The 12,817-nt window shown below is 39.3% G+C and overlaps 1 protein-coding gene across 2 annotated transcripts in view; it reads left to right on the forward strand.

Moving 5' to 3' along the window:
* Positions 1-12,817, forward strand: part of samd10b (sterile alpha motif domain containing 10b) — a 54,180-nt gene that overhangs the window by 39,381 nt on the left and 1,982 nt on the right. For both annotated transcript variants that reach the window (XM_006796329.3, XM_087833680.1), the window contains exon 4: positions 4,973-5,113. In XM_006796329.3, the coding sequence (XP_006796392.1) occupies positions 4,973-5,113 (141 nt within the window). The remainder of the gene's footprint in view (positions 1-4,972; positions 5,114-12,817) is intronic.

The following is a 12,817-nucleotide window of genomic DNA, read 5'->3' on the forward strand; positions in this document are numbered from 1 at the left end:
TACACAGCATTTTGTCAGTTTTCTATATAATCTATATTCTGTAGACTACATGTGCAATTTGATTACCACGTAGTAATGAGAGTCCAACTTACGATCCCATTAATGAACAGTTTCAGGAACAGTTTGAATTGAGTACTAGAGCAGTTACAGGACAACAATAAATGCTAAAATGTGCTATAGATGTGTAGATAAGCTAATGCCAGCACTAGCTAGCTTGAATAGCTTTTTTGGAGAAAATAGTGGTTAGAGACCTCAGCAGAATCCAAATTATTGTGATGGTGTGCAATTAACTTTAAATATTTTTGCCTTTAAAACTGCTGTTTCAAAGGCAGGGACCATGTCTGCAACTGCTGGCAGTCAACTGACATCTTCAAAGCAGATTTAGTGCATCAAGACAGCAATAAAATGGTATTAAGATGGAATCAGTCTGCTATCAGTTTACATTTAAATTGGAAATTACATGCAATCTGTTTGTGATAATGCTTTGATTGGCTGTGATAAATGACCAAAAACTGTGGTGTCTATTACAGAAATTCACATTAATTGCTTAGTCCAGCCAGAACCTCCCATATATAAAACACAAAAATAAAGACTTTCCCCCACAAATAGTGATATAGTTGCTACAGTACAGCAATTTAGCTGCAAAATAACATAGGCAACCTTGCTTTCATGTATGAATAACACCCGTCAACCATTGCGGTAAGTCTCCTATTGCAAAGAGAAGCAGTGCAAACAAGTTGCACTTATAGGAGCAAGCTGACTCTGATTGATTGCAATGTGTTGGTAAATTAGACAGCAATTATTTGCAAAGCTTTGCCAATCTGTGTGGGAGTGATTATAGTTAGTCTGAGCCAGACTTTTGTTTGGAGTTTGCCTCTCTCCAGGTGACCTCTGCAATCACCTTGCAATTGAAAGTGGTCGCCCTGAGCCTGAGGGTGTTCCATGTTAAAATATAGGTGCGTGGTGGGGTACTTCCAATCAATTGTCGAATGCAAAAAATATCAATTTTCATGGTCACAAGGAGGCTGTAGTCATATTTTTTACTCTAGTGTGCCTGAGCCATTAATAATGTGGACATGTAGATACCAAAAATGCTGAACAGTAGCCTACATCTGAATGTTAAATAAGCCCTTGATGCACGGAATAGCCACACTCTAGAGCACACACTACTTAATTATCTGATTTACTCTTAATGGGAGTATAATTTGCAACGTGAATACTATTCTACATTCAATTAGAATAAAAACTCCAATCTGAAAACATAAACTTTGCAAAATATTTATCAAGATCATAAATCAAATGAGAAGTGGAGTCATTTTCTCAAAGTCTTCCGTACAGCAATTTTCAGCCCCTGCAGGACAGTAGAAATACTACACGTTTAAGTCAAGTCCTTCATGACTTAAATAGCTTCATCAAGCAGCAGCTATACTATACTGCATGCTGCACTGCAAGTTAGAACTATGCTACAGTTCATATTAGACTAAAATAACCTCAACTCTTTTGCAAAATGAGAGGAAAACGGGGCAAATAAAACTCAAACAAGCAAAGTGTGAGGGAAAGCAAATTCCTTACTTAATGCTTTTAGAATTGATCATGTTACATGATGTCTGTTTAAGTCAAGGATCTGAATACTTCCTCCATCAGACAGCTGTTGTTTGCAGAAGTAAATAATAGATGTAATTACACTCGATTCTAGCAGATGTGCATGTGAGTTAGTGACAGAAAGCCATTTTTGCATTGCATTAAAAAGTTGTGATGATAGATGAGATGAGTCAGACTGAGTCACAGATGAGTCACACATTCAGACCAGTTCTTTCAGTTTTGTGCACTATGTCTCCTCAACATTTTGATAAGTATTTCATATGTACTGTACAATAGGCCAAGAGGTGTGAAGCCAATAAATTGGCACTTGCTATCCAAATCTCATGTACTGTTACTTTCTCATAACATGGCTGTATACTTCACAGACTGCATTTCCAGACTGAAGTTTGACCACACAGAAAGCTAGACCACCTCTATATGTGGTTTTAACTAGATTGACCCTGAAGTTGCTCCTATATTTATTTCTTATGTTAATATTCTTGGTATAATATTTTATACCAAGTATGATTAACAGATATATTCAATAGATTAGTAATATAGACAGACCGCAAAGTATGTAGTCAATAAAGCAAAAAGTTAAATAGTTTAAGTTGGGTCTCAGGGGTTGCATGAACTGAGTTGGTCAGTTTGATCACAGATTTAAACTAAAGGTTGCTCTTTTATAAGGAAGCCCCCCCCATGCACACACACCTTGGATTGCTGTTCAGACTGTTTTAAGAGTCATTATTGTCCCAGCCAAGGCAGAACTGCTTCCCATTTGCCCAGAGACATTGTTAATAAGCAATTTATTTTGAAGCCAAATTGAGAGAGGTGATCTCTATTGAAACAGCTTTTGTTTTTGTGTCTCTTTTCTGCCTTTGACAGCATACTTTCCCTATCTGCAGGCAATTATTAGGAGCTGTATTAAGTCTGTCTGAGGGGAATTGATTTGAGCTCCATTCATCTGCTTTGTCTCATTTGTACACATGCACACACAGACATTCACAGAGCAAGGGCAGTAGTTTTTTTTTTTCTAGGACACACTGGTCCTGCTTTTGGCAAGCGCACATGAGAGGGCTTTTGTGGGGATTGGGTAAAGAGGCCGACGAATGTCTACGAGCAGACAGAAGTGTGTGTGTGTGTGTGTGTGTGTGTGTGTGTGTGTGTGTGTGTGTGTGTGTGTGTGTGTAAAAGAAAGAAATACTGATATACCGCACAGAATAAATGGAAAATTATTGTTGTATCCTCGAGGTAGTTGTGCTCATACAAATTGGGTAATTCGACTCTGCGTGCTCGAAACAGGGAGCACCTGGACTCGGAGGAGAAGCAAATAATCTCCCTTTAAACAAAAAGTGCATAGACACACATGCACAGCAAGCACACACGATCCATTCAACCATTATAAAACCTAACTGGTTTGTCATGGCCTTTCCTCCAAGGGAGAGCAGCCATACCCACAGAAGAGGGAACTATTGTCTATATTGTTGGAGCCCATCTGGTAGTAAGGAAAAGACAGGCTGACAGTTCTGTCCTCATTTGGCTTGGCTAGTTCCATTGAGAGCAGTATATCGTATATCAGAGAGCTGGGAAGTGTACAAAACACACATTGCTGCTATCTTATATTATATTCAGCTGTCTGTTATATAAAGTATCAATCGGCTTTAACAGAGCATTTTTGCTGAGATATTTCCTCACTGTTTTGCATTGTTCTAGTCTGAAATTGTATTTCAGTTTACCTCAAGAGGAAACATACCACACTCACACACGCATACGTCCATAGTAGAGTATAAAAATAAGACTGGAACCAAAAGAGTAGCAGCTTTTATTTGCGAGAGTGTACTAAACAGCAAATGAGTCAGCTGAGTCATGTAGCCAAAAACATGAAAATCTGTCAAGATGCCCATGCTACACGAGCTGATGGAAACAAAAGGTTTCCTTTAGCTAAATATAGAGCTGTTGGACTCATTTGGAAAAATTACACAATCCCAGATCAGTGCTTTTATACTGGTTTTAGGTTAGATGAAGGGTTTTTGCTGTATAACTTACCTGAATTGCTGTGATTAAGATGTTAAAGACGAATATGGCTTGGGGCATGTTACATTTTTCTTAACAGATGGTTTTAGAGGCACTCAGGTCACAACAGACCTATTTCAGTGTAATGTAGCACACCATCAAATTTCTTCTCCAACGTAGAGTCTGTGTTATAAAATATGACTACAGAGTCCTTTAAGGGTATTTCTATTTTATGGGCTAAGAAAAAAGACAGAGGGCATGTGGGTCTAATTCTCTATCCATTTTCCCTCTTTTGATTTTATTTGCTTTTATTGTGTTCTCTTCTTTCTCCTCTGCTTTTGCACTCGTCCTACAGATTTGCTCACTGATTACTGTGGGTACATAAAGGAAAAATTGAGGCTCAGTGTAAGTGTGACAGCAAAAGAAATAGAAAGGAAAGAAGTGTTTAAAAGCTATGAAATACACACTGGCTGTACATGCAATATATAACCTGTGTGACTTTTCTTCTTCAGAACATACTTATGATGCAGGTATAGAAAAATGAAAAAAACAAAGGTACAGAAGATATGTGCAGGGCAATGAAATGGAAATGAATAGAGTGATATCGAGAGCTGCATGAGTAATGAGTCAAATTATGATTTGAGCGTCGTACAGAGCTGCTGCAGGTATGATGGATTCCTCTTCCTTCTGCGCCTGTGAAGGACGTAGCTCTCCTACTCTCAGTAAGCTCTGTGTGTGCTGCACCTCCACACATACAAGTGTTTGCTATTGTGTCTGTGTTCATGGGAGTGCGGCTTGGTTGTAAAAGCTGTTTACTGTGGGTAATGGTATGTTAAATGTGAGTGTCCCCAGGGTTAACTGCCAAACTGTAGTAAAACTTAACCATAGAAAGAGTCTGCCTGTGTGAGCCAGCCTTTTTACTGTTAGCCACCAGGTGGCTGAAGTGCTGACCAGGAAAAGAAAAAACATTTCTAATTTATGTACATAAGAATGTGCATTTCATTTGCCTTTTTCTCTTTTGAGATTGGGAGAAAATTCACATTGGAAACATGTGGAACCCACAGATTTCTATCAAATGTACATTTTTCTTATTTTATTTATGTCATCGACAACACTGCAACATTTAATAGATGCTTTATAACACTCACACACACAACGAGATGGGTCCTTATATGTTCTTGCAGCTACATTACATTTACATTTTATCAAATGTAAATGTAGTAGTTAAATGTGTCAGTATTTTCCCATATGAAACAATATTTCATTTACAAGGGCTAAATCAAAATTTTAAGCTGATAACACTGAAATATCTATTTTATGGCTACTTTCTGAATTAGTGGAGAAATCTATCCTGACGTTTCACTTCTGTTCCTTGCAGGACGGGCATTGCTGCGTTTAAATGGGGAGAAGTTGGAGAGGATGGGCATTGTCCAGGAGACACTAAGGCAGGAGGTCCTCCAACAGGTCCTCCAGCTGCAGGTCAGAGAAGAGGTCCGCAACCTGCAGCTCCTTAGTAGAAGTAAGATCTCAAGATTTTGTGAGCGAATAACCACGCTGCTGTGCACTTCTGTTTTGTGCCTGTAATTGTGTGCTGGTGTATTGATGTGAGAGAGGGAACAATAACAAGAGACAGGGGAAGAGCAGTTGGGCTTGGTTAAATTGGGAGGAGGCAGTGTGAGACCATTGATGCCTGCTGTGACATACGTGGAGTTGGGCATTCAAGTGCAATTGTTTGTGGCTGTGTGGTTTTATTGAAGGGAGCCCTTGATTTGCTGCACTGCCTCTGAATGGTGACTTCGGTAAATTCTTTTATTTTCCAGCCATCAATAAACTTGCTCAGGCAGTCACTGCTGACCTGGATTCAGACGTTGATGTGGTTTGTGTCTTAAAAGGAGTGTTTTTCTTTTTATCTGCTGCAGTCATTGTTAACTGTGCGCATTGATGACTGGGTGGCATCAAAGGGAAACACGTGCACAGTCTCCTTTCTCTGTATGAGCACGATTATATGGTTATTTAAAGCTTCCAACATTTTCAGTACATTTTATATTCCAACTTTAGCAGACCTCATCCAATAACCCAAATGTAATGATGATAAGTGCCATAGTTTTTCTTGGTGTAAGTTTGTATTCAAAGCCAAATGCGGGGCACCTTCACTCAGTTTAAACACTATAATCTTCAAGATCATGACCTATATCAAGAAGCAGCAACATCCTGGCTGAGCACATACCTTGAATAAAAGGGATTCTGCAACATTTAAGGGGAATTGCAAGAAGCTTACAGTCTTAGTCGTTTCTAGATTGTTCAAGCTTAAAACAAAAAAATGTCTTTCAGATTATCCTGAAGAACAAAGCTTTTTCTGCAAAATTCAAGAAAAAAAAATGCCCAGTCTCCCTTAACATGAGTGTGGCTGAGCAGTGAAGTTGTTTTTGTCATCAAGTGATCATCATCAACTGATGGCACAAGGGCTCTTATAATCACCAGTTAGATACAAACAAGTAAATGAAACACTCTTTGTACTTTTACAAGCTCTCCACTTTCAGTATCTGATCATGCATGCTGCTGAAGTTACTGTTTGGTTTTCTGCATATTCCTACTTGCTGCAGACCACTTTGGGGTTAGTGCGGGAAAAATATGTTTATGTGAGTTTTAATCTTTCAGTGGCCCATACATAAAGCTGTGTACAGAGCCAGAGAGACGGAAGAGCTACACATCTGGGGTTACAGCACGAAGCCGTACAAAAATTCTGCATGGTTGTGCACTGTTGTCAAGGCATGGACAAGTTAGCCAGTTAAACATCCACAACAAACTAACAACAATAAAGATGAGGCGTAGATCATCTTCAGTTTGAGATATAGTGAAGCAGTGAAGAGAGTTTATGTGGTTTAAAATATTATCGTGTGATAGTTTGAATTTACATTCAGTAATGAAAACACTGGAGTTGTAGTTCTCTATTAATAAAAATGAATTCTTTAGAGCTTAGAAGCAAAGGTTGTGCCTGAAAGAGCACTAATGTAGATATATTCGGGGTGAGAGGCTGGGGTTGCAGAAAATGTTTGAGAGTTGCTGAATTAAGAATTGTAATTGGTATAAAACCCCTACAGTAATTAATGAATAAGAAGAAACAGCACACAGGACTGAATTGGGTGACTACTAAAGACTAAATTCTAATTTGTTTCAGTAAAAGGTGCTGCATATGTGATTCAAAACACTATGAAACAAACAGCTCTTTCTTTGAAGTGGTAATTATACAAAATCAGTCTCAGGTTAGCACTCAGTACTGTTTGATACGGATGGACCACTCCCTCTCATCTTTTTGCCTCATTCACTTCACTTACAGATATAGAATGTAAAAGTGCATTTGATGGCATGCGTGCCAACCAAGCATGCTGTATTAAATTAAGCTGAATTAAACTGAGACATGTGATGCAACTTACTGGTAGGCAGAATTACTTTTGGAAACTTCTATTAACTGGAAAATGCATTGCAATGCAAATGTAATTTCCCAGTTCAGCAGCCTCTGACTTTAAGCTATAAGGCCAAGCTAATTTGGTGCCCTCATAAAACACCAGAGTTTCACAGGGTTGCAGGGTATTCAAAGGTGATAAAGGCAGGTCGAGGTGTGAACCCTTGGAAGAAGCGATAATGGGGATGTTTCAGTGGCTGAAATGAAATTAGAAGTGTTATGAGGTGGTGTGATGTGATGAGGTGCTGATGAGGTGCTGATCTCAGGAAAAGGTGAAGGTCTGGACTGAAACTGGTTTTGTGTAAGATCAGTCTTGTCATTTTCTAAAAAACAAGTTAATGTTGCAGTCAACTTAATGTAACCAGTGTCAAAGTCATCCACAATTTTATTGTCAGAACTTCTCAGAAGTAGAGGAGAAAGAGGCACAGCTGTTGCCTAAAGTCAAACGTCGCAGTTTATTGTCAGTGCCTCAGCCAACTTGTATCTTAACCATTCCAGTAACATGGCTGTAGAAATAAGACACCAATGGCTGTCATTTAACTGACCATTTTCATCCAAACCACTGATCCCACTGCTTTTGTATGATTTTGGCGTGTCTGTAGCTCAGGTGGTAGAGCACGTCACCTACAAATCAGAAGACTGGTCATTCGATCGCGGGCTGCTCCAGTCTGCATGCCAAAAATCCTTGGGCAAGACACTAACCAGGTTGCTCTCCAATGCATCCATCAGAGTGTGAATGTTAGACACAAAGCACAAAGAGCTTGTATGAATGAGTGTGACTAGGTGAATGAGGCATGTTGTTTAAAGCATTTTGAGTGTTCAGGTAGAGTAGAGAGGCACTACATAAGAACCAGTCCATTTACCATTTGCCATAAAGCTTCATAGAGACATTTATGGCCCGCAGATTATCCTCCTATTTCCAAAAGTCCCATAACTCTTCCTTTAGCCCTACCAAAAAAATAATATTTAAATTTTTTAGTAAAATATATTTCTGATGGAATTAAGTTTCTGTGGATCAGTCACCAGGTGGGGCTGGGTTAAGACGGAAAAAATATGCTGATGTGAGGAGAAAAGGGAATGAGGCTGACGTTTTGGCTTGTGAGTCAGATGTGGAGAAGGATGCTGATGGTGAAACGGAAGATAGAGAGAAAGAAAGAAAGAAGCAGACTCACTCAGTGGTTAATGCATATTAGGATTTAGACTTGTTCATCTTTGCTCACTCCACACACACTTCTAACTATTCTCCCTGAATGATTCGCCCAATACACTTTCAATTCTGGGGTGATTTAGCAGAGCCGTCATACCAGCTGTCAGGTCTGATTCATCTCCAGTGGATTTACCAAAAATTAAATATTGATCTCACAATAACTTTAAAAAAAAGGGGGGTGAAAATACAGATGCAGCAGTAAAGCTGAATCTGATGGGAGCTTGTCTCTGATCTGAGCCGCGATAGCACACTTTAACGCAACCCTTACAAGGCTCTCACATTATTGATGTCAGGATTGTAGAAGGCTCTGTTCAATAATTCTTAAGCTTTTACAAGCAGTGCAGACTTTCTGTGTCTCTCTCCAATTCATTAAAAAAGCTGAAACAGAGCTGTGATACAAAATTAAAGGGACAAATTATAGAAAAGAGCACCTAAACACCTGGAGGGTACGATTTAAATATGGAGAGGTGAAAAAGACAAGACTAGTGTGCCATAAAAAGGAGGACAGAGAGCTGAGACTGGAGGTGAAGTGTTTAACAGAGAAAAATACTGGAACTGAAATTAACAGATCACAGAGATAAAGAAATGAGACAGGTGAAGAGGTTAATAAAGGGACATTGATACTTGATCTGATTTCACTTTCATTCTCTGACTACGGGGCCCTACTTTTCTGCTTCTTGTTAATCTGCGTAAAGCAGGCTCAGTTGCTTAAAGCAATGTAATAACATTTCACACTCAGCCAAGAATGAGATTACTTTGGCTGCAAATTATGGTTGAAAATGCTCTTCTGCATGCGATACCCAGTGAAAAACAAAACTCTTGTCTGTGGATAAAAGGAAATTTTGTCTGTTATTTGATGTCCATAAAAATTGTGGAAAGATTTTTTTAAGATGTTCCCCATTTGGAAATTTTGATTATTAAATGAAAACATTTCATGATATTTCCATGCCCTGAGAAAATAGCAAAATAAAACTGGAGGTGCAGAAATGCAAAAATAGACTAAAACACTAGATGGGATGGTTGGAGGGGGTTGTTTTGGCCTCCACTGCACCAGCTGCGAATGTTCATTTTTAAGATGTCTTTCACAAGTCACCCAACGTCATGAAAGCCCGTGACTAAACTGCTACTCTGCCCTTTAAAGGTTGGCTGTGGTGACTTCGATGGTTAGGTATTTTTGGTTTCTGTAATAGCAGCCCTTCTTGTGAGCCTCGGAAGAACACATAATCTCTTAAAGTCCTCACAAGCCTTTTCTTTCCTCCCTAAACTCCTGATATTCACTTCTAAAGACTTTGCTATATTTTTCTCATTGGCTTCTTTTTTCTTTCCTTCTACCATATAAAACATGAATGGAAACAAAATAAATAAAACTGATGTTTTAGAAAATACACAGTTCATTTTCAGTCATTGCTGCAGATCCATGTAATGTACTCTGATTCAAACAGACCTTTTCTTGTCTTACTTACTGACCACTCAAAGCACTTTACAACTCACCTGCCTCACAGCCGATTAACCTATAATTCGGGTCTTTTGATTCTAGGCTGAAGGCGGTGTACCTTGAAGAAATCCATCCTAATCAGAGAGAAAGCAAGCAAAGTCCACAAAGAAAGGCCCAAGCAGGGCAGGAGATTCAAACTAGGAACCTTAAGCAGCCTATCACTGTGCTTTAAAAATACATAACTTGTTTGGGACACTAAAAAGCCCAAGGTAAACTCTTAAGGCACACATATATATTCATGTTTGAGAAAAAAAGAACCCTACATCAATTGGCATGTTTTCAGTTATTCTTTTGACTGTATTGCTATATATGGGCATTTTTGATAACATGACATGAAATTTTTTGCTTTGCAATAGCTCGTCTTGCCTCCTTCACCTAATAAGATGTGTTCGTGCAGTCCAAGAGTCTTGTTGCTTCTGGTTCCCCTCCAGTGCTCTTTTGAAATTGGCCAAGTTTCTCTCAGAGGGGATGTTTGGTTTCCAAGTTCCTGCTTGCCTTATTTGGCACTATGTTCATATTAGACGACTTCTCCTGACAGATGACACGCTGAGGCTGAGGGCTGCTGACATCCGCGGTCTAGCAGAAGTCATAAGAATGGGGGATTTTAAGATCATTCCTGATAGCTTCTTCTCCCTGTGTTCAGGGGGTCTGCAGTCACATTGTTGGTAGATGTGTTTGGTTCATGCAAGAAAATGATTCATGTTCCCCTATCTGAAATCTTGTTACGCTCTTTGCTAAACCAGGGTTTAATGTGTTACGCTATGATAATTCCTACCCTCCAGAAACAACATGAAATGACTTAGTTCAGTTTCACAGAAACCTCTTAAAAACAGGGAATAGAATTTGCATCTGTATTGGAAAAAGGGGGCCTACAGCTATCAGATATTGGATATGTTTTATTTAGTTTTACGGCATGTAAATAATAGTCAAGTAATTGTCAGTGATGAGTAATGATCAGGCAATTGAACGATAAGGGAATTGATAGTAATCTTTTGCATATAAAATACAATCATCTATCTAACCCATCCAACCATAGAGAGGCCAATTCCAGTGAGATAAATGTGTTCTGATAGTCAGGGTCCATTTCATGGTTAAAAACAAAGTCCAGCTCACAATGATGTGACTCTTGGAGCATAACCCACCTCACTCCTTTACATATTGTTTAATATTAGACTGAAAAACTTTTGGAATTCACTATTATAAACTTTTCATCCACTTTTTAAGTCTGCAGACAGTAAGCGTTTGAAATGCAAAACATTTGAAAGAATGTAGATTTACATTCCAGCATCAAAGCTAAATGCAAATTTATACATGAGCACATCCATTCTGGCAGTACTATGCAGCATACAATACTGCTCTTCATGTATACAACCCTGCTACTGTTGGGAAAGGTGCGGTGCCTTATCTTTTTTTTGGTGTGTGGATCTTTTATTTATACTTTTACACACTCCATTTCAAGTGTTCTCGGTAGAATTGGTTGCTTTGTTTTAGTCAGCAAGTGAAAGGTAAGGTTGATGTCTTTCAAAGCCCAGAGCCACAGCTCTCTTAGGGCAACGTAAACCATGCAGAGGTTGTAACATCTTGAATGCTTTGGGAGAGAGGATTCACATCAGAGCCCAGTGGGAGATCCACCTTCCCTCTTCCTCTTAGCCACTGGTTGCGAATAATATCTTTATAAGATACTGTCAGAAATCCCCCCTTCTTCTTCAACATATCAATTTTTCCTCAGTCATTCTGTGCATTTTTATGCAGCCATCTGCCATATTTTGGACTCTTTCCAGTAATTATCTAAAACTGATGAAGTTGCAATTAACCTCTACAAAACACCTGACACCACCCACCCACCCCCAAATGCAAAAAGAAACCCTGTCAATAGCACTTTGGCTGCCTTAGGAGACTGCCTTGGTAACCTTTTTGCTCTGAATCGATTCTGTGATGTTGCCCATCCTTGCACAGCTTTACTCGGAGCTCCCTATGGTGCCCGCCAGCTGAATTAGAATATGAATGAAACTCTGAGCGTGACAGACAGAGAAGAAGGAGGAACATGTCATTTCTCCTCAGAACAAATTTTGCTCAGTTGCGTTTCACCCCCATCCTCCCTTCTTCCCACCCACCTCCCCTCCTCTGCTTCATCTAGGCTCTGACGACTCCATGGGGAGCTCATTTAAAAGAATTTCTATCACAGAAACTGTTTTCTCTTTGTCTGTGCAAGCCTCAAGTCATATCAGCGCCTCTCTGTCCTGTCTGCTTTTCCATTCTGTCCCTCTGTTGTTTCCTGGTCGAGGTTTACTACCGTTCTACGTTACATCTGTCTGTGTTGGCTGCAAATCTACAGACAGGTATTGTCTCTTCCTTGGCAATCAGAAGAGGAGGGCTTGGGGCTGAAATGCCAACAGTCTGGGAAAGAAAAGTCCGCCGTTCTGCTGACACTGGTGTTGTTTTAGGATGCAACAAACTGGCTAGTTGTCAGGGAAACCACCTGGTTGAATCTGTTGTTTGAAAAGACCCAAGAATAGATAATTAGAGTAGAAAAAAAAGGTTTGCTAATTAAATCCCTTTTTTGTAAAGATTTGTAGCTTTTTTTACCTCCAATTATTAATCATTTATTGTCTTTTTCACTACTTAGTACCATTATTCTACTTCTTAGTCAGTCTGCCAGTGCTTGTCCAAATTACTGTTTGTTTTGGAGACTGTTGCTCTGTGACTGAGTACAGCGTATTACATCAACAGAGATTAATCAAAAAAGTTTCACAGTAGTGTAAATGTGGTTGTATATTGTACTCAGAACAACAAGCATGAATTTTATTCTGTTGTTCGGTGGTTGTCTTTTTCCCCCACTTCTTTAGTTGAACCTATGAAAAATGCAAACAATAACACAGTTTGATAGCCATTAAATAGTAGTTTTACACCAACATGGTGATTCCCAAAGAGGTATTAGTCAAGTTTAGAGCACACACACACACACACACACACCCCAAGAAAAAAAATCTGAGGAGACTGAACCAGGCAGACTATCCACTGCAGATGATTAGTATCTTGGGAGGGGGGGGGGGAGAGA

This window comes from Neolamprologus brichardi, chromosome 20 (assembly GCF_056152115.1).
Source record: "Neolamprologus brichardi isolate AB-2024 chromosome 20, ASM5615211v1, whole genome shotgun sequence".
Lineage (NCBI taxonomy): Eukaryota > Metazoa > Chordata > Actinopteri > Cichliformes > Cichlidae > Neolamprologus > Neolamprologus brichardi.